General features: G+C 43.3%; 1 protein-coding gene across 3 annotated transcripts in view; it reads left to right on the top strand.

The window, feature by feature from the left end:
* The window catches only part of RAMP3 (receptor activity modifying protein 3), a 101,556-nt gene that overhangs the window by 17,149 nt on the left and 61,421 nt on the right, over positions 1–22,986 (top strand). For all 3 annotated transcript variants that reach the window (XR_012157425.1, XM_073332765.1, XM_073332766.1), the window contains exon 2: positions 14,962–14,991. Coding sequence is in view for 2 of the 3 variants with exons in the window: in XM_073332765.1 (XP_073188866.1) it covers positions 14,962–14,991 (30 nt within the window). In the remaining variant the exon portion in view is untranslated. The remainder of the gene's footprint in view (positions 1–14,961; positions 14,992–22,986) is intronic.

Below are 22,986 nucleotides of genomic sequence, written 5' to 3'. Positions count from 1 at the left end.
CCCAGGGCGGGGAATCGCTCTGGTCCCTCGGGAGTGGTGTGATCAGCCAGGCAAGGGCCTGCCCTGGCCGGGCTCCCTCAAGACGCACTTCCCTTGGAGGGACCCAGCCAAGCTCCCTGCACTGTCCCCTTCCCCCCGCCACACTCTGACTGAGACTGGCCAGGCTTCTGCACCAGTCCCAGGCAGCTCAGCTCCGGGGAGACAGGTGGGGCCCTACAGGTGGTGGGAAGCAGAGACTGCCTGGAGCCAGAAATGCGCTGGGGTTCGGTAGGGGGCAGAGAGGAGCGGGGGAGGTGGGGCCGAGGAGGCAGCTGGCGGACAGGCCAAGAGGAGCAAGTGGTGGGCGGGAGGACCCAGAGGGGTCTCGGGGCACAGTGCAAGCAGAGCAGGCCAGGGCCCCTTCTGAGCATGGGCCCGGCTCCATGGAGCCACTGGAGCCATTGTAAACCTGGGACTGGCTGCTCCTGGCGCCCACCCCATTGGGCGGGGTTGGAGGCAGTACAGCCACACCAGAGGACCTGCCTGCGTGTGTGGGGTGCTGGCTCCTGCGAGTGGCAGCTGGACATGTGGCAGCTTTCACTGCTGCCATTCCTGGTGAAGTCCTGCAGCTCCTTGGATATCTGCTTTATATCTGTGGGTATCCGCATCCAAGGATATAAATTTGGTATCCATGCAGTGGTCTAACAGTGGGGATGTCTACACTGTAGTAAAAAACCTGCGGCACTGAATATCAGAGTCTGGGGCTTGGGCTGCAGGGCTAAAAATTGCAGTGTTGACATTCAGGCTCAGACTGGAGCCTGGGCTTTGAAACCCACTTCCCTTGTGAGGTTTCAGAACCTGGGATCCAGCCTGAGCCTGAACATTTGTACTGTAATTTTTAGCCCTGCAGACAAAGCCCTGCGACCCCGAGTCAGCTGATCTGGGCTGCTGTGTCTGTGTCAAAGGTCTTTTATTGCAGGGTAGATGAAACTGTTTTACTTACTGGGTACAAGTTAAAAAGCAGAAAATCTATCTCAGAGACTTTTGGGAATACATAGGTTTCAGAGTAACAGCCGTGTTAGTCTGTATTCGCAAAAAGAAAAGGAGTACTAGAGCTTATGCTCTAATAAATTGGTTAGTCTCTAAGGTGCCACAAGTACTCCTTTTCTTTTTGGGAATACATAGTGGTTATTCAGAAATTGTCAAGTATTTATATATTGCCAGAAGCAAGTTAAGTGCTTTACAAATAAGTGGGAGGATAGTGTTTCTGGCACAGTTGAAGTAAGATTTCAGAATAATTGGCATGCTTCTTGGGAGTCTCAGAAAGGATTGGGAAGTTCTGAACTGACAGGGAGACTTGAGCAACTAGTAACAGTAGTAGTATTCCTTGTTGAGATGCACTGATGGATGAATAAGAGAAGTTTGAATTACTGCATCTTCTGCTTTACCGGCTATGTGGAAGGAGAATGCCAGTGCCCAGGGTTGTTAACTTGCCTAAATTCCCTTACCAATTCAAAAACGAGACAATGATATTTCAGACTCTGACATAATATAGCACTGCATCGCACTGTTAGTTCCAAATATTAAAATACATCACTTAGTAATTGTTTTTCATACCACCTCTACAGGAACAAAAATTGATTGGGGGAAGTAAATAAAAGAGCCAGGTAGTAGGGCAAGGGTCAAAGCAAAATGTTTTTTCATTTAAACCTGGATCTCCACTAAATTCTTCGTAGGTTTGTCTTTCTTTCTTTCTTTCTTTCTTTCTTTCTTTCTTTCTTTCTTTCTTTCTTTCTTTCTTTCCTTCCTTCCTTCCTTCCTTCCTTCCTTCCTTCCTTCCTTCCTTCCAGATTTTGGCTTAGCCAAAATAGTAAACTGGTAACACCATCTCTGGCTGCATTCTTTGCATGTGGCCTACAAACAATTAACACTACCTCACTTCCCCTCTCTGTGCCTCAGTTTCCCTGTCTGTAAAATGGGGATAAGTGATGCTGACCTTCTTTGTAAAACATTTTGAATTCTACCAATGAAAGAGCTACACAGAAGATAGGTATTATTATTATTTATTACTACTATTATTAAAAAAATACAAAGCAGATTGGGGTTATAGCTGAGTTCCCTCCAAACTCCCACTTTTAGTGAGCACAAACCACTCACTGTGGGAAATATGTGATCCTTCTTTAAAGTGCTGACCCTAAGGAGAGTCTGCTTACATACAGCTGAGAGGTAATGAGAAGTGAGTGCTCCTCTGAGTAGCCTCTGAACTTGTGCTGGGAGTAACCCCCCAGAACCGAAGCTGCTGTCTAGCTTGGATGTGGCCTTGTAGTAGGAGCAGTATACAGCAGGGGTGAGGGGACCTCCTCTAGAGCACAAGTTCACTACACCTGCCCTTATAGATTTATTTAACCTTTTCCCTTTTGTCCCTGTTCACTCTCTGATGTAGGATTTCCCCTCCCCGCCACGAAACTATTTTAAATTGTGCCTGTGATATTTCTTTCATGTGCTATATTTATTACAGCTTCTGTTTGTTTCCGACTTCCTTCCTTTGTGTTGTGTTCCTTCCATTGCCCAGATTTCTGAGCTTCATTTGCCTCATTTCCTTTGCTGCTTTCACAGTACATTATGATTGTTCTCTCTCTCTCTTTTCTATTTCTCAGTAGTCTGCTCCTCTGTATAAAGGACAAACATATAATGGACAATTAGTACCAATGAGAACAAAAGCTGACTTTCTGAACCATGCACAGGCACTTATAATTTGGGTTATTAAAATTATTGGAGGTGGGAGGCAACCTTTTTGTTCTCATAATGTCATTTTTCCTCCCAGTACTGTAACCTTCATACATGTCAAAAATAAGGACGTTTTATATTAATTTTCTCTTTGAGGGTAGGCTGCCTTATAACCGCCTCTCCTACTCCACACCCATGCACCAGATATATTTTCTTATCTTATTTAGCACACAGGGACTTAGTACAGGCTCCGTTTTTCAAAGCTGAGGTGAATGCAGTGGCACACATTCATTTGTACCCACCTATTTTTTGGTGCAAATACCCAATGTATGCACAAATGTAAGGCATATAGACAGGTCAACGGCCCACTGGCTACCTTTGCCTCCCTCCCCCTTACCTCTGTTGCTTTCATCTTAATTTAGACTCAAATCCTTCAATGATATCCACACAGTAGACCCCCCGAGACTTCCAATGTTGCACCATGCATGCAATGGTTTCTGCCTCTTCAGAACAACTTCCCGGACTGAGGCCTCAGAGTTCTTCAGGGTGGGGACTTCGCACTCTTGTAAATAATTTGCAGGCTAGTGATGTATTGGGCCCAAAGTTGAAGCTACCATCAGACCCTGTGACCTCATAACTTTTTGTAAAGTGCCATACTCCTCTATGGTGCTCCTTTTAGGTGCTGCTAATCATAACGATCAACTGAACCATGAGTGTCATTTTTAGTTGCTTCTGTGATGGAAAATTCAATCTTCAGTCAAATCTTTGACTCTTTGATTCCCAGCTCTAATTCTAAGACACCGTTCACTCTTCCACAGAGTTGTCCACTCTCCAAAGGCCTGCGAGGTAGTTGGTGCTGGTGTCAGACCAGGGTGACATTTCAAACAGAAACATTTGACTGTAACTTTTGTAAGAATCCTGTAACATGGCTTGTGTGACCCACTGCTGACCTGTTTGCCTAACGCCCAAAACCCATGCTAGAACCTGCTCTGCTCACCAGTGCTATGTGCGGCCAACCTTTTAGCAGAGAAAGAGTGATGGAAATACAGCCCTGGCATTCCAACCAGTCATGTACAAAATGGACACTTAACACCATACTTAACTCCCCCCCCCCATACTCATGCTGAATATTACTTCTGAGTGTTACACGGACTGTATGCCTGTACCAACTACAGTCATCAATGATTGTATTGGAATATAATGTAAGAACACATCCAAGGGAAGTAAGCTCAGGCATTAGTGAAATTCTAGCCCTGCTACTAGGAATTACTGTAGTGCAAAGTTTTTGTAACAGAAACTGAAGCCAGGTGAAACTAGCTGGGCTTTAGGTTTTATTATGAACCTTCCAATTTGGGCCAGATTCCCAAGTTTTTCAGGAAAACTGGTTCACATTTCATGCAAAACAATATAAAGTTTAGGCAGAAGTAAGAGCACTTAGTTAGACATTGTGAGCAATGCTCTTTGATATTGTTACACTGTAAACATGAATTCCCAGACCAAACGGTTTTAGTACAAACACTGGGGTTTTCCAGTAAACGAAATTCTGAATTCTTATGAAGACTTGAGAAGGTGGTGGTTTCTATTTAAGCTCCAGCAAGCTACCTGCATGTGGGCTTTCCCATGTTGCCTGGACTTTTAGGTGAGAGTTCTGATTGCAGGAAGGTTGAGTTTAATTCATTTTTAGTGAACTATGATTGGTTTCTCATTGCTTCAGCCCCTTCAGGTTGCATGTTGACTCTTGTGAGGTCATCCATTTTCTCTCCCTACTAAGCTAGAGTCACAATCTCCCTGATCAACATTTTCCAGAGTGACTAGTGATTTTTGCGTGCCTGGGTTTTTGGGTGACCCACTTCAGACAGTTTGGGACTGATTTTCAGAGGGTGTATGCTCAGCTTTTTCTGAAAATAAGGGCCCTTTAAAGAATTCTTAATTTGGACACCCTTAATCATGAGTGACTTTTGAACATCATGGCTGTTGTACTGAGCTGTCTCATGCTGAGCTTGATCGGTGTTACAAAAAAGTTATTTTAAAAAGCACTTTATCCTCTAAGGTGAGCAAGAACTGGATTTTCAAATTAATCTACTTAAAGTAAAAAATTAAATGAATTCTATGACAATGACAGCTGTGAAAGCTGAAGTTCTCGGTGTGGGCGCAGAACAGGTACAACGTAGGTGGCAGCAGGACCAGCTTGGCAATGCTGCCCCACTCCTAACCTGGAGAGATCTACAGATGGGAATTTAGCCTTCATGGTCTGTTCTCTACTGATGGTGCAGATGATGCCAGTTGCTAATGTTTCTGTGATGTGATTGCGAACACATGTGTAGTAGGAACAGCACTCATCCCACATAGGCTATCAAACAGCTGAGCAGTGATTGAATAGTGGTTACTACTGACCTGACTAGAACCAGGCACCTGGACATGAGCAAACTGTTGAAATTCTCAGCTGTGAGTGAGTACATGAGGACACAGTTGTTCGTAGCCTGGGAAAGATTTTTTTCCTCTAGCTGTTCCAAGCAAATCTTCTAGTACAGCTGAGATGCAAGCAGATGCTTTGAAGACCAGTCTAGCTGTTGCTGTGTAATGACATGTTTCGAAAAACTAGATCACAATGCACAACTTTTGAACTCCTCTGGGAAGGGGAAGAAGGGCTTTACTCTAGGATCAGCTGAGACACTCTGCTCAACACTAAGCCACAGTTTCCTTAAAATAAATGGGAAGCATTTTAGAGAGTGCCTGAAGCTAGATTGTTTTACTGTCGATTCCCCCACCCCCTATACCTCCCACTGCTTATTCCTCTTCCTCAGATGTTCTTTAATCTGAGGGCCAATTACTTTTCACTGGCTCCTCAGTGACACCCATTTGTAATGACAGTGCTCATGAGTAGCCCTAAAGGGCTGTCTCTTTAGTGAGCTGTGTCTAGGCTGTCTGGATGGGAGCTCATGTTGGAAACATCAGGCATCATCAGTTTTCACTTCCATGAGCCTGTTCCAGTTTTCTCTCTAACATCTTGCAGGTTTATGGTTGTAGGTCTAATCCATTTCTCAGGCTTTTGCTAAATTACGATTCAGTCTTATCAGGTGCATCATCTCCGTTTACAGCTTAACATCTTAATTTTGTTGGTAAATGAAAATTAGGCTCAGAAAAGCATTGTAAAATCACTGGCTATGTTCAGCTGCTGGTGTAACCCAGGCCACAGCCTGGGGTGGTGTGAAATAGGTCTGAAAGGGCATTTGCAGTGGTGCAAAGTGCCTGAAACCCAGGTGTACTGGAGGGAGGGCTGGCCTTAAGACATCCAGTGCAGCTCAGAAAATGGGCTGTGGTGCCTGGGGAGAAGATGTTCCTGGGGCTCCCAGGAAATGCATTCATTCAGGCATCCACTGGGTAGCCACTGCCTGTGGGGTGTCTGTGGAGTCCAGTTGCGATATAAAGCTTTGTTTTCCTTGGCAGAACTCTCACTGAGGGCAAAGGTATAAACACTGCTGTCTCTCCTCCTGGGATGATTCTCTCTGGACACAGCCCCTAGCACAGAGGGCTGCAGGGTGAATTTTGTTCAATATCTGGGTGTTTGTATTTTCCCATCATATTTGATTCATTTATAAATTAAGCCAAGATGCACCAGGGCAAATCTTCAGCTGGTGAAAATTATCATAACTCAATTGAAGCCAATTGGACCATGACAATTTACATCAGCTGAGGATCTGCTGTATTCAAAAATCCCTTCTGAAAATTTTTGTATTGTTCTAATTTTTTAATCAAAATGTTGACCAGTACTCAATTCAAACATCTTACAGAAGTCTAAGAATATTACATCAGCACTATTATCTTTACCAACCAAACTTGTAATCCAACATAAAAAGCTATCAAGTTAGTTTGACAGGATCTATTTTCCATGAACCCATGTTGCTTGCCATTAATTATATTACCGCCCTTCAATTCTTTATTAATTTAGTCCTGTGTCAGCTGCACCATTATCTTTCTCAGGATCAATGTCAGACTAACAGACTTATAATTACCTGGATCATCCCATTTATCCCTTTTACCTATTGGCTCAAAATTAGCTTTCTTCCAGTCTCCTGGAACTTTACCAGTGTTCCAACACTTATTAAAAATCAACATCAATGTTCCAGTGGGTCCTCAGCCAGGTCCTTTAAAACTCTTGGGTGCAAGTTATTCAGACCTGTTGATTTAAAAAATTCTAAGTTTAGTACTCGGTGTTTAATATCTTCTGGAGATACTAGTGGAATAAAAAGAGTGTTATATTATATGACTACATCATCTATATTTTCCCCAATACAGAACAAAAATATTTATTGAACACTTCTGCCTTTTCTGCATTCTTATAGATAGTCACATATGTGGAAAAAGCTGTAGAGCATGAATTAGACTCTTCAGCCATCTTAAGTCTCATCAGTGACTTTCCCCCTGTCAGACATCATCCTTGTATTGAGGGATAGCTGATGATGATTGATAATTCTACCATTTCCAATTGGTAATGGAGCAATACCATTACTAGGATTCTTTATCTGCTTAATATACTTTAAAAACTTGGTCTTATTATCCTTAACTCTGCTGGCCTTTGAGTTCTCCTTGTGTCCCTTTGCTTCCCTTATCAATTTTCTACAGCCTCTGGTTTATATTTTCTACTATTAACTTCTCCTTTCTTCCATTTGTTATTTATTGTTTTTAATTTTTTTATAGCAAACACTTTTCACAAAACCGTCACTTCATATCTGACCTCTCAGTCCTTGTCCTCAAAGGAAACCTTCACAACACCTTTAATTTTTTTGTGGGCAAACACTTTTCACAAAACCGTCACTTCACATCTGACCTCTCAGTCCTTGTCCTCAAAGGAAACCTGCACAACACCTTCAAAAGACAAGCCTAGGAACTTAAATTTATAACTTTACTAGACACTAAAAATCATGGTCTTAATAAAGACAGTGGATTGATGGCTTATTACAATAATCTGTAACCCACTAACTCTTCTTTTCATGTCCTATGATTGGAAATGTGTTAATAGGCCACTTCACCTTGAATGGTCTCTGAGAATATGCATTGACTACTTATGCTAAACAATCTGTTCCACCTTGTATTTAGTTGTGACACTCTGAGTACCTTTCCCAGACCTGAAGAAGAGTGCTGTGTAGCTCAAAAGCTTGTCTATTTCATCAACAGAAGTTGGTCCAATACAAGATATTACCTCGACCACTCGTCTCTATAAAATTAATATGGCACACATTAAATGGATTAAAAGCTGGCTAACTGATGGGTCTCATCATGTAACTGTAAATGCAGAATCATATCTAATGCGTGTGTTTCTAGAACTTTATATTATTTAATATATTTATCAATGACCTGGAAGAAAAGAAAATCATCACTGATAAAGTTTGCAGACACAAAAATTAGCGGAGTGGTAAATAATGAAGAGGACAGGTCACTGGATTGCTTGGTAAGCTGGACCCAAGCAAACAATATGCTTTTAAATATGACTAAATGTAAATGTATACATCTGGGAACAAAGAATGTAGGCCATATTTACAGGTTGGGTGGTGCTCTCCTGGGAAGCAGTGGCTCTGAAAAAGATTTGGGGGTCCTGGTGGATAATCAGCTGAACATGAGCTCCTAGTGTGATGCTGTGACCCCAAAGGACTAATGTGATCCCTGGATGCATAAACAGGGGATTCTCAAGCTGAGTAGAGAGGTTATTTTACCTCTGTATTTGGCAGTGGTGTGGCTGCTGCTGGAATACTGTGTCTAGCTCTGGGATCCACAATTCAAGAAGGATGTTGATAAATTGGAGAGGGTTCACAGAAAAGCCATTAGATTGATTAAAAGATTAGAAAGCATGCCTTATAGCAGGGGTGGGCAAACTTTTTGGCCCGAGGGCCACATCTGGGAATATAAATTGTATGGCGGGCCATGAATGCTCACAAAATTGGGGTTGCAGTGCGGGAGGGGGTGAGGACTCTGATTGGGGGGTGTGGGCTCTGGGGTGGGGCCAGAAATGAGGCATTCAGGGTGTGGGAGGGGGCTCCGGGCTGGGGTGGGGGGTGGAATGTGGGATGGGGGTGAGGGCTCTGGCTGGGGATACGGGCTCTGGGGTGGGGTTGGGGATGAGAGGTTTGGGGTGCAGGAGGGTGCTCTGGGCTGGGATTGAGGGGTTTGGAGGGCAGGAGGGGAGGCTCAGGGGTGTAGGCTCCGGGCAGCGCTTACCTCAAGCAGCTCGTAGAAGTAGCAGCATGTCCCTTCTTCAGCTCCTACACCGAGGCATGGCCAAGTGGTTCTGCACGCTGCCCCGTCTGCAGGCAATGCCCCTGCAGCTTTCACTGGCTGCAGTTCCCGGCCAATGCGAGCTGAGGGGGTGACCCCCGACCCTGCTCCCCGGATGGAGCACCGGAAGGGGCTCATGCCACTGCTTCCAGGAGCCGGGTGGAGCAGCTTCCGACCCTGCTCCCCAGCTGGAGAGAGGCAAGCCCCAGACCTGGTTCCCTAGTGGGAGCTCGAGGACCAGATTAAAATGGCTGTCGGGTTGGCCCGTGGGCCATAGTTTGCCCACCCCTGCCTTATAGTGATGGACTCAAGGAGTTCAATCTATTTAGCTTAACAGAGAGAAGGTTAAGGGATGACTTGATTACAGTCTATAAGTAGCTATATGGGGAACAAATATTTAATATGGGCTCTTCAGTCTAACAGAGAAAGGTATAAGCTGGTCCAATGGCTGGAAATTGAAGCTAGAAAAATTCATGAAATGAGGTGTAAATTTTTAAAGGTCAGAGTAATTAATTAGTGGAACAATTTACCAGGAGTTGTGCTGAATTCTCCATCACTGACCATTTTAAAATCCTGATTGGATGTTTCTCTAAAGGATACTGTTAAGGCATATTCCCCACCCTGGCACTTTGAGTGCAGAAGGTGGGGGCCTGCAAGGATTCTAAAAATTAATACTGGCCACTCCAGGCTTATATTAAACTCCCAAGGTTACAGCTTTCTCTGACCTTGGATGGGTAGATGTTGCCACCACCCAAGTACAAAACCCCTTTGAGAACTCAGGAAGGCGCACTTGGGAATTCCTTCCTGTGGGGTACCCTCAAGCCCTTTCACCTGCCCTCCAGGGAAGAGCTGAGAAAGAAAAACAAAGGAAATCAGCTGTTGCCACCAGCTAATTAAACAACATGTGCACAAACCTCTTAGGACACAAAATCCAATCCTGTTCTTAAAAAAGGTAAATTTTATTAAAAACAAAAAGAAAGAAAATAGATTTGGAAACTCAGGCTATTGCTAGATTTAAAAAAAAAAACACTTACAAGTATTAAGTATCAAGAATAACCTTCTTGAGGTCCAGCTTAAAGGTTACAAGCACAACAAAAGCATTTGGGGTTAGCACAGGGGAGTCCACAAGCCATAAAAAAAATACACCTAATAGTGTCTTCCTAATCATAGAATCTCAGGGTTGGAACGGACCTCAGGAGATCAACTAGTCCAACCCCCTGCTCAAAGCAGGACCAATCCCCAATTTTTGCCCCAGATCCCTAAATGGCCCCCTCAAGGATTGAACTCACAACCCTGTATTTAGCAGGCCAATGCTCAAACCACTGAGCATTGGCCCTTTTGGTCAGGTGCCAACTCCCTTCCTTTTACCTATGCATCTCAGGGAGACTTTTTAACCCTTTACAGGTAAAGCAAGTAGAGAACAGCTACTAAGAGGGATTTTATAGCTAACTGGCTGTCCATAAGAGGGAGCTACCTCCCCTTTTCATTTATCACAGGTACGTTCTAAGAATCATTTTGGGGTAGAGTCCCGTGGCCTGTGTTATACAGGAGGTCAGACTAGATGATCACAACGGTCCCTGCTGGCCTTGAAATCTAAGAACTGAATCTATGTACTTTTAAGTAAGAGGATAGATAACTAAATTTTATATATTGAACACTAAATGCTCAAGAGATAAATTTAATGTTTAATGACAAAAATTTAAATATTCAGCATGCTGCATACCTACTTGTTTCTGTAAGGCCAGTCTTCTTAGCATTTAGCATTAAGATAATATGTGGGTAATGGTATATTACATATTTTGTAGAGGGGTACAGAATTTTGTAACACTGTATCATAGCTTATGTCTTACAAATCAAAAATAGCTCTTGGCCTGTAACCATGTCACTTGAAACTGTAATCCTGCTTGTTTTTACAAACTACATGGTTCCAGGCCAGTACTTGGATAGGACAGCACCAGGGAAGCTATGGGTTCTTTGGGAATGGCCGATGGTGATTTAGTAGGTGTCATTTTCACCTCTAATGCAACATTGATCCAGCACCCCAGCATGCTCTTAAGGGGAAATCATTGGGGGTAGATTGCTGTCTTTAAAAAGAAAAAGAAAACAAAGGTCTTCATTAAACATCCATAGTCACTTTTTGTAAGAGTAGAGATATTAATCTCCCTATCCCATCCAAATACCAATTTGGGTAATTATATTCTGTCTACCTGACGTCCATCTTTAGTTTCAACTGAGTAAAATATTCACCTCTAGTCTTATACTAGTTTAGTTGTGCAATATTACACTGCTAGGTTTCAGTCCAGCTGTAGCTGCATTTCAGTAGTGAATAAAGGGATCTCACTGGTTTCTAAAGTTCACTTGTGTGTAAAATATGTTTGTATGAGTGCTTGTCAAATGCTTTGGAATTTTTTGGGAATTAAAGTGGAATAAACATAAGAAGTTATGGCAATATATTAAAACTTCTGTGATAACAGAAGAATAGGGAAATAAAATTGCTTCTGTCCTTCAGTTAATGAGAAATGGGATTGAAGAGAATGATTTTTTGGAGTGGCAAAGACAAATTTTGAAGACTAATGTAGATACACCACAGGACACACTATACAGGATATTACAATGCTTCCATTATTGAGGAAAGAACTGCATACACAATCCAGATAAAACAAGAGGCACGTCACACATCCTTTGGGAAATATGTAATGCTCTAAAATCATTGAGTCTTGACAGAAATTGCAGCTTCCTGAAGAAATATTTAGGCAAGAGGGAAATATCAGAATAACATTCTCTCTTATGAACTTTCAAAAGGTATGAAGGTCATTATTGAAAAGTGTTTTGGGGCACCTTTAGTAGAGATTGACATTAGAGTGTCCAAATGCTATTTAAATTTATATGGCAATTGAGGTACTATACAAATAATACTGTGGGGGGAAAAAAGCCAGTACATAATAAAACCATACTCCCATGAAGGAGTTCTAGTAATAGCATAAATTGTAAGAATGAACCATGAGCAATTTGTCAATGTCACCAGGACCCAGCAATTATAGCCTCACTTTCATGATTATAGGGCAAAAATTCTCCTCTTGTGCATCCACCCTGTTAATTTCTATATTGCCCTAGGTCCCAGGGTAAAACTCATGTCGACATCAGTAGGAATTCTGTGTACAAGATCAGAATGCAGTGTGTGCAATAAAAGTCCATGGTGCAGCTCTGAGAATAGGATCTCATTCTGGGGGTATGCCTTCCCTGCCAGAAAGATGTGTTTTTACCATGGGATAACCAATGTGCATTAGCTGCCCTGCTGTAAAATCCTAGTAAAGATAAGGCATTCTAGTAGTTTTACTTTGAGGTAAATAGGCAAGGTCATCCATGGGATGGGGAGGTGGGATCTAGTGTTGACCTCACCTACATCATTGTAAAAACTTCAGTGCTTTGTCTCCACTAGGATTTTACAGTAGGATGCACATCACTCATCCCACAGTAAAAACACACCTTTTTTTTTGGCAGTGAAAACAAAGCCTTGATGCATATGATTTTTAAATGTGTGGTAATAAAAGAACACTTGTTTTCTTATTGCTTATTACTTTCTCCTGTCTCCCCTGTCGTTTTTCTTTTACAACACCTCAGCATCTCCAAACCTGCCTGTGATCAGATTTCTCGCATCATTTGCTAGAGCAGGGGAAAAAATCCTCAATTAGATGTGTGCTATGCAACTGTGGGGTGATTGATGGATTGCCTCCTGGCCAGAGGAGGTGGAACTAGGTGATAATCCATTAGATACCTGGGCTTTATAAGGAATCTAAGGGAGCTCAGTAGAGGGGGAGATTATAGAGGAGTCAGGATTCTTCTTCAGGGAGCAAGAGAAGCTCTTGTAAGGAAAGTCCTGAGGGAGGACTGTGAAAGAAGTAAGGGGATCTTAACATAGCCCTAGCGAGGGGCAGAAGGCCCTTTCTGTTGATGGCTGATTTGAGCTTGTGATGTTGGACTTTTGATATCTCAGGAGGGAATGAGACTAGAGAATCGTCTTGGCTAGAGGACTGGGCCACAGAGCACAGACAAAGGATGAGCCTATGCAGCACAGAGGAAGTCGCTAAAGGGGGCACTGGAGCTGCAGATCAGTGCCAATACTGATTTCTGATGCAAAGAGATGCTATGACCATCAGTAGAGATGGTTATGCTGCCACTTCCCACTCCCTCTGTCCTGTTGCTTTAGCTCCATCTCCAATTCCAAACTAATTGACCCCTTAGCCTCCAACTTCTGTCCTGCTTACTGGTAACCACTGTAGCTTCTGTCTGCATAGGTAGAAAATAAAACTTAGTGGCATCTGTGATTAAACCAGCAGCCAGTTGGTGTGTTCAATCTTAACCTCTTTTTTTCAACGATTGGTTCAATTAAGAATGTTTATGAATGTATCTTCATGATCATTTACTAGTGAAATACTACAGGATCTTTCAACACTTTAACTACACTTTTCTTTAGTTATATGTATTATCTAAATTAATTTAATAGTCAATTAATTAGTAGGATTTTTTAAGGTGGAATACTGGACTCAGCCCTTCCTAAAAGAATGGCATGATGTTGAATCACAAGAAAATCGTCAATCGTGTCTCCTATTTTGGTCTCCTGGTTAAATCTTTGTCATGAGGGCATACATGATGTTTCTAAGTCAATCAAGAGTGAACCTCAAGAGGTTTGGGGTTTTACATGAACGTTTCTAGACTCTTTTTTGGTTGAGAATAGGCACAAAAACAATCTATCTTGTGAGACTTCCCATATTACTTTGTTTTGGTGAGGTCAAAAATGCTATTAAAGTTCCTTTTCATTTGACTGATGGTCTTGTGTTTAAAACATGAGACTGAGAGCCAGGAGCTATGTTCCATTGCTGGCTTTGCCACAGTCCTCCTGTATGACACCGGGAAAGTCACTTAACCTCTCTATGCTCGGGTTATCCCACGTGTAAAATGTGAATAAATTCTTACCTCCTTTACCTATTCTTTCTTATGGTTAGCTAAGTTCTGACTTACCTTGCAATGGTAATGTGAGGAATACCTCACTCATGGCTGCTAAATACTTGGCGATCTTTGATAGAAATTTATAAAGAAGTGTAATGTAAGACTTCCAGAGGAAATCAGGAATTGTAGGGGTGAACTTGTGGTTGTACATCAAAACTTTGGTTGCTTGGGAGTGGGTAGTTTTATCCACCCCAGAAAATGTTTACTTAATCTCATAACACAGTTGCCTGCAATTGATAAAGCACATTTTAAAATGTAGATTTAAAAAAGTTGGTGGGGAATCCACTATGTTTACCATTACATTGCCAGACTTGAAAAATATGTACTGCTTTTACAAAATAGATACAACTCTTAGGATGTATACTGGAAGCTCACATCCTTATGCTATCAAAGCATCCTGATACTTGCATTCCTGTTCTGCAGAATTCTAGTAAATTCTTGTCCAGTAGAAGTTTGTACTTGATCATAAGAAAAGTTTATTCCATAGTAGGGCTGAATTCTTCTTAGATATAGGTGCACAACAATTCTTATTGAATGGACTGGAGGTTGGGCATGTATTAACAAAGGTAGAATTTATATCTATGCAATTTGAGCTATATTCAGACCTCCCACACTGTGCAATCCATCTGACTTCTGTGGTGTTGCACAGGGAGGAAATGAGAGCAGAAAATAGCCACTTGCATGAAGTTACTCACTTAGTTTCCTAAAAAGCCCGTGTGATTTGTGTAGATTAAAAGACAGGTAAAAGGGGATTCTTTTTAAATAAATGTTGAGCAAATGTTAATCTTCCCCTCCCACTTCTAATAAAAATAAACCCTTATGACAGTATTTAGGGCATGTAGTGACTTGGAATGTTCTGTTGAATCATTAACTGTGGTCAAGATTACTTATGTATTATATCTAATACTACACAAATTTTCATCATGCTGGAATAAAACCAAGAAATTCTAATCAATCTCTTCTTTTTTCCCCTTCTAGTTAATGGTCTAATGACACTTGGATTAACAGGTGAGCTTTTTAAAGTTCTAAAACTCAAACATCTATTACTTTTTTGTTAATGAAAGCCCTTTAAAAAATGCACACACAAAACCACAACGTAAGTAGGTTCAGCTAATCAACTCTAGACACTTTTGTCCATTAGCAGTTTGCTTTTAATTTGGAATATATCTGCGGGTTTGTCAACATGTTCTAGTTTTTAACCAGTCTAGATAGTGATGGGAAAACTTTAAAATGCAATTTGGGTCTGATTTATCTAAGAAACTTACGTATCAAAAACCTGTGGTCAAGGAATCAGACTGAAATGACTGTGTGATCAGATTCTTTCATGAGTTGTGTCCCTTTAGTTTTAGAAGATATGAGCTCATCAGGATCTATTCAATTTTTCTTCAAATCACACATGTAAAAAAAAAAAATCTCTGAACAAACCCAAACCCAAACAAAAAATCCAAGTCTACAAAAAAGAAAAATTGAACTTGCTCACACAGCCCACTTAGGCATCTGAGTAAACAGATAGATTTTGTATTGTGTCCTGAAAATCAACAAATTTAGGTTTTATCAGATCAAAAAATGAATTGCCTTTCAAGTTAGACTCCCCCCCAACTTAGAATACCCTGCCTGTAGCGCTCTCCCACCCCACAGATTTAGTGAACACATCACTGCTGATCTCCAGTTGTCAGACACATATTGTCACATCAGTTTTTGAATTTGCTCAGGGCTAGTGTTCATCAACATTAGCAAAATTCTGATGCACAATTTACCACCAGTGCTGCTCCACAGATGGCTGGAAAAGTGGAAATACTAGTATAGACAGGGCTCAGGCATTTGTTACCACCATTTTGTCTAACCCTGATCAGAGCAGAATTATATGACAGAGTAAAAATCCTAAAATCAGCTTCACAGTTTCTACAATAACTACTACCAGTGATAAATTATGGGTTTGAATTTTTCTAATGCAGAAAAAGCCTTAGGTCTGGTCTACACTAGGAGTTGAGGTTGAATTTAGCAGCGTTAAATTGATTTAACCCTGCACCCGTCTACACGATGAAGCCCTTTTTTCTCACTTAAAGGGCTTTTAAAATCGATTTCTTTACTTCCCCCCGACAAGGGGATTAGTGCTGAAATCAGCCTTGCCAGGTTGAATTTGGGGTAGTGTGTCGCAATTAGACAGTATTGGCCTCCGGGAGCTATCCCAGAGTGCTCCATTGTGACCGCTCTGGACAGCACTCTCAACTCAGATGCACTGGTCAGGTAGACAGGAAAAGGCCTGCGAACTTTTGAATCTCATTTCCTGTTTGGCCAGCGTGGCGAGCTGCAGGTGAGTGCAGAGGTCATCAGCAGAGGTGACCATGATGGAGTCCCAGAATCACAAAAGAGCTCCAGCATGGACCGAACGGGAGGTACGGGATCTGATCGCTGTATGGGGAAAGGAATCCGTGCTCTCAGAACTCCATTCCAGTTTTTGAAATGCCAAAACCTTTGTCAAAATTTCCCAGGGCATGAAGGACAGAGGACATAACAGGGACCCAAAGCAGTGCCACATGAAACTTAAGGAGCTGAGGCAAGCCTACCAGAAAACCAGAGAGGCAAACGGCCACTCTGGGTCAAAGCCCCAAACATGCCGCTTCTATGATGAGCTGCATGCCATTTTAGGGGGTTCAGCCACCACCACCTCAACCGCGTGTTTTGACTCCTTCAATGGAGATGGAGGCAACACAGAAGCAGGTTTTGGGGATGAGGAAAATGATGATGAGGAGGTTGAAAATAGTTCACAGGAAGCAAGCGGAGAAACTGGTTTTCCCGACAGCCAGGAGCTGTTTCTCACCCTGAACCTGGAGCCAGTACTCCCCGAACCCACCCAAGGCTGCCACCCAGACCCGCCAGGTGGAGAAGGGACCTCTGGTGAGTGTACCTTTTTAAATAGTATACATGGTTTAAAATCAAGCGTGTTTAATGATTAATTTGCCCTAGCATTCATGGCCAGTACAGCTACTGGAAAAGTCTGTTAACTTGTCTGGGGATGGAGCGGAAATCCTCCAGGGACATCTCCATAAAGCTCTCCTGGATGTATTCCCAAAGCCTTTGCAAAAGGTTTCTGGGGAGGGCAGCCTTATTCCGTCCACCATGGTAGGACACTTTACCACGCCAGGCCAGTAGCATGTAGTGGGGAATCATTGCAGAACATAGCATTGCAGCATATGTTTGCTGGTGTTCAAACAACATCCGTTCTTTATCTTTCTGTGTTTTCCTCAGGAGAGTGATATCATTCATGGTCACCTGGTTGAAATAGGGTGCTTTTCTTAAGAGGACATTCAGAGGTGCCTGTTCCTGCTGGGCTGTTTGCCTGTGGCTGAACAGAAATGTTCCCTGCTGTTAGCCACGCGGTGGGGGAGGGGGAGGGGTTAGCCACGCAGTGGGGAGAGGCAAAATGTGACCTTGTAATGAAAGCACATGTGCTATGTATGTAATGTTAACAGCAAGGTTTACCGTGAAAGAGTGTACTCATTGTTCTATAAAATGTGTCTTTTTAAAATACCACTGTCCCCCTTTTTTTCTCCACCAGCTGCATGTGTTTCAAGGATCACAGGATCTTCTCCTTCCCAGAGGCTAGCGAAGATTAGAAGGCAAAAAAAAAAAACAGTCGCAATGAAATGTTCTCTGACCTCATGCTGTCCTCCCACACTGACAGAGCACAGACGAATGTGTGGAGGTAGACAATGTCAGAGTGCAGGAAAGCACAACATGAATGCAAGGAGAGGTGGCAGGCTGAAGAGAGTAAGTGGTGGGCTGAAGAGAGGGCTGAAGATGATAGGTGGTGGCACCGTGATGACAGGAGGCAGGATTCAATGCTGAGGCTGCTGGAGGATCAAACTAATATGCTCCAGCATATGCTTGAGCTGCAGGAAAGGCATCTGGAGCACAGACCACTGCTACAGCCCCTGTGTAACCAACTGCCCTCCTCCCCAAGTTCTGTAGCCTCCTCACCCAAATACACACGAATGCAACCCAGTGGCATCTGACCACCCAGCTACTCCACCCCAGAGTATTGCCCAAGCAACAGAAGGCTGGCTTTCAATAAGTTTTAAATTTTTTAAGTTTTAAAGTGCAGTGTGGCCTTGTCCTTCCCTCCTCCCCCACCCCTCCCAGGCTACCTTGGCAGTTATCCCTCTATTTGTGTGATGAATTAATAAAGAATGCATGAATATGAAGCAACAATGACTTTATTGCCTCTGCAAGCGGTGATCGAAGGGAGGAGGGGAGGGTGGTTAGCTTACAGGGAAGTAGAGTGAACCAAGGGGTGGGGGGTTTCATCAAGGAGAAACAAACAGAACTTTCACACCGTAGCCTGGCCAGTCATGAAACTGGTTTTCAAAGCTTCTCTGATGCGTACCGCGCCCTCCTGTGCTCTTCTAACTGCCCTGGTGTCTGGCTGCGCGTAACCAGCAGCCAGGCGATTTGCCTCAACCTCCCACCCCACCATAAACGTCTCCCCCTTACTCTCACAGATATTGTGGAGCGCACAGCAAGCAGTAATAACAGTAGGAATATTGGTTTCGCTGCGGTCTAAGCGAGTCAGTAAACTGCGCCAGCGCACCTTTAAACGTCCAAATGCACATTCTACTACCATTCTGCACTTGCTCAGCCTGTAGTTGAACAGCTCTTGACTACTGTCCAGGCTGCCTGTGTACGGTTTTATGAGCCATGGCATTAAGGGGTAGGCTGGGTCCCCAAGGATAACTATAGGCACTTCAACATCCCCAACGGTTATTTTCTGGTCTGGGAAGAAAGTCCTTTCCTGCAGCTTTTGAAACAGACCAGAGTTCCTGAAGATGCGAGCGTCATGTACCTTTCCCGGCCATCCCACGTTGATGTTGGTGAAATTTTCCTTGTGGTTCACCAGTGCTTGCAGCACTATTGAAAAGTACCCCTTGCAGTTTATGTACTCGCTGGCTTGGTGCTCCGGTGCCAAGAGAGGGATATGGGTTCCATCTATGACCCCACCACAGTTAGGGAATCCCATTGCAGCAAAGCCTTCCACTATGACCTGCACATTTCCCAGGGTCACTACCCTTGATATCAGCAGATCTTTGATTGCTTTGGCTACTTGCATCACAGCAAGCCCCACAGTAGATTTTCCCACTCCAAATTGCTTCCCGACTGACTGGTAGCTGTCTGGCATTGCAAGCTTCCACAGGGCTATTGCCACTCTCTTCTCTACTGTGAGGGCTGCTCTCATCTTGGTATTCATGAGCTTCAGGGCAGGGGAAAGCAAGTCACAAAGTTCCATGAAAGTGCCCTTACGCATGCGAAAGTTTCGCAGCCACTGGGAATCGTCCCAGACCTGCAACGCTATGTGGTCCCACCAGTCTGTGCTTGTTTCCCAGACCCAGAATTGGCGTTCCATGGCATCAACCTGCCCCATTAGCACCATGATGCCCACATTGCCAGGGCCCGTGCTTTGAGAGAAGTCTGTGTCCATGTCCTCATCACTCTCATCACTGTGCTGACGTCGTCTACTCGCTCAGTTTCGCTTTGCCAGGTTCTGGTGCTGCATATACTGAATGATAATGCGCGTGGTGTTTAATGTGCTCATAATTGCCAAAGTGATCTGAGTGGGCTCCATGCTTGCAGTGGTATGGCGTCTGCATGGAAAAAAGGCGCGGAACGATTGTCTGCCATTACTCTGACAGAGGGAGGGGCAACTGATGACATGGCTTACAGGGTTGGTTTACAGGGAATTAAAATCAACAAAGGGGATGGCTTTACATCAAGGAGAAACAAAAACAACTGTTACACAGAATGGCCCCCTCAAGGATTGAACTCAAAACCATGGGTTTAGGAGGCCAATGCTCAAGCCACTGAGCTATCCCTCTCCCCGCTATTCCAGGCAGGACTGAATCTCCATTAAACTTTTCAAAGTGCTCCTGACAGACCTCATGGAAACGATTTTCGGTTGTTGATTTCATGGAGGGAGAGAGGGATGGGGGAGCAAATGAATACAAAACAAATCTGGTCTATTTCTTGTTTTGATCCACTCCATCTATCTTTTACATCTTCGGCTGGCAGCAGACAGTGCAGTAGGATTGCTGGCCATCCTCATCTTCTGGCTGCTCGGCAGAAGATGGTGCAATAGGACTACTAGCCATCCTCATCTCCTGGCTGCTCACCAGAAGACGGTGCAATAGGACTGTTGGCAGGACTAAAGAGAATGACATGGTCGAATCACTCCTATTTATGTCCCTGTGCCCATGTCTGCTCAGGCGCTCCTGACCGACCTCACCGAGGCGGCCAAGAGCACCTAGGAAATGATGACAATGGTTATCAGGCCTATTGCACCATCTGCTGCCAGAAGGCAATGAGCTGCTACTGTGTAGCAATGCAGTACCACGTCTGCCAGCACCCAGGAGACGTATGGTGACGGTGAGCAGAGCGGGCTCCATGCTTGCCATGGTATGGCGTCTGCACAGGTTACCCAGGAAAAAAAGGCGCGAAATGATTTTCTGCCATTGCTTTCAGAGAGGGAGAGAGGGATGGGGGGCCTGATGGCATGTACCCAGAACCACCCACAACAATGTTTTTTGCCCCACTAGGCAATGGGATCTCAACCCAGAATTCCAATGGGCGGCGGAGACTGCGGGAACTGTGGGATAGCTACCCACAGTGCAACGCTCCGCAAGTCAACGCTAGCCTCGGTACTGTGAAAGCACTCCGCTGAGTTAATGCACTTAGAGTATTTTGTGTGGGGACACACACAATCGACTATATAAAAACAATTTCTAAAAAGACTTCTATAAATTCGACCTAATTTCGTAGTGTAGACATACCCTTAGCCTCAGCAATCTTTCTTTGATAACTGAAGGTGGTGAAAGAAGTAGGATAGGAACTACAGTGCTTTTGCTGTTTTAAAGTGCTTAGAAAGCAATGCAGTGCTGTGAGAAAATGTAACGCTACCATCTTGGCTGAGACACTTGGGACTGAACAAGGAACCTCCAGAGGTAAAAAGATGAGCTGTTATAACCTGAGCTAAAGAACCATATCTCCAGCTGTCACTGTAAGAAACACCTATCATCTATGCCGTGGTATGGTGTAACACACACCAGTGGTCACACAAATGTACTTTTCATTCTCAGTGAAGATATTCCTTTTTGTAATTAAGTTCAGCCCCATCTTAGCTGAAGTCAGTCTGTTTACCTGACTCTAAGCTATATGCATTCTGTTACAGATGGATCCATGATCAAAGTCCCAACAACTGCAGACTCCAATACCCATGCCATTCTCATTTAGTAATGTTCCTATCTGACAGAGCATCTAAGACTATAATACAGGGTTGTTTTTCTTAATTGAAAAAGCACCTGGACTTGGTGGTAAAACATCCTTAGTGACAGGCCCAGATTGTTAACATTTGCTGTTGTTATAGCAAATGTTAACTGAAATAATTTGTAGGTGAAAGAGAGATGAAAAATCCAAACTAGTGGCAACCTTAAAGAAGCTCCTGGTTAAGTAGCAGTAAAGAGTTTTTCCACAGAGGAAAGCAGGACTGCAGGTTCTCTGAAATCATAGACAATGCATCTCTCTGGAGCACGGTGGCAAGTTCTTCCTAGCACTGACAGGAGCCCATTCCTGAAATGTAACTCAATAATAAAGAGAAAGCAAAGGTTTTCTCCCCTTCCTGTGATGTAAACTGTGTCCAAATAATAGTTCTCCTTTTTCTGGCTGCAGAAGGAAAAAGGCACAAGTGTGAAAGTCTTCCACTTCCTGATCTACAGATCAGATCCAAATAGAAATCCTCTTTTCTGCGGTGTAAGTAGGACAACACAGTCTCTTCTCAGGACTGTGACTTCTGACTTTCCTCCAACAACTGGCCAGCCCTTTCCTTGGGCTTCTTTCATACAAATAAACTGGGTCCTGTTACACAAGTCCTACCTGCGTCCACTTGCCAATCGCATAGGGCTCTCTCTGTCTGATTCCATGCCCCTGCAGAACTGTTGGCCTTGGCTCTTACTGGGTAGCCCCAGCCAAACTGCCTTCTAGGCTTCCTGGGACCTTGACAGCTAGTAAACCCCTCTCTTCAGTCAGAGACTTGTCTAATGCTCTGAAGGCCTTGGCATTTCAAACTCCTGAGATTCTGCAGGGTGGAAGTGCTCTCATACATAATAGCCTATTTACAGATCACAGTCCTAAACAGTACCAGCCCAAAGGTGTTTTAGAACTAGCCAAAAGTGTAAGCCCAGGTTAACTATTTCCTTTTCTGCATGGCTATGTGCTTATAACACCAGTGCCAACTAATGCTAGCCAATCCCTCTAAGCCAGTCCCAGGAAGAGAAGAGTCTTCTACCCCACCCTAGATCTGCTTCTACCCAGTCTTTTATTGGTGACAATTTATTTTAAAGTTCTTTGTAGATGAGATGTGCAAACATTCCTGGTATTAAAAATATTATTTTATAGCTACAGCAAAACAGTTAGTTTAATGTGTTAAAGCTTGCCAAATGCTTTTCTAATCTATACTCTGACCCAAAACAAATCTGTGTGGTCAATCACTCCATTTTGTCTTCACTAATAAGGCTTAGAAATACTATACGATTGTAAATGCAACAGGATAGTTCCCTCGATGCTGGGCTCCTAAAAATGATGCAATATATGGTAATGTGGCTCAGCTGGCTACCTCTAGCCCAGAAAGACATACATGAGTTCAGATCCCACACCAGGATTTAGGCTCACATTCAGTGATGTTACTGCACTTAGTTATTATTTATTACTTTTTGTATTTAATTATTCCAACGATTCTACACAAGTGGGTGGGGAAGGGAGTGCATTGCACTATTTAGAGTTGTTGTATTTCCAGATGTGGCTTTACTGTCCATCTCTAGCAGCAGCTGGAAACTGCAGCTCTCATGGTACTTTTCCAAGACACGAATCCAAGTGTCATGGACAAAATTCTTCCTCTCAGTAAAAAAAAGTTTCTAATTCTTTGGGTTTTGTGAATTAATATGAGCATAGTCACTGCTG

Source organism: Lepidochelys kempii, chromosome 2 (assembly GCF_965140265.1).
Source record: "Lepidochelys kempii isolate rLepKem1 chromosome 2, rLepKem1.hap2, whole genome shotgun sequence".
Classification (NCBI taxonomy): domain Eukaryota; kingdom Metazoa; phylum Chordata; order Testudines; family Cheloniidae; genus Lepidochelys; species Lepidochelys kempii.
The sequence above is the reverse complement of the archived record's forward strand: the minus strand, read 5'-3'. Positions and strand labels throughout refer to the sequence as shown.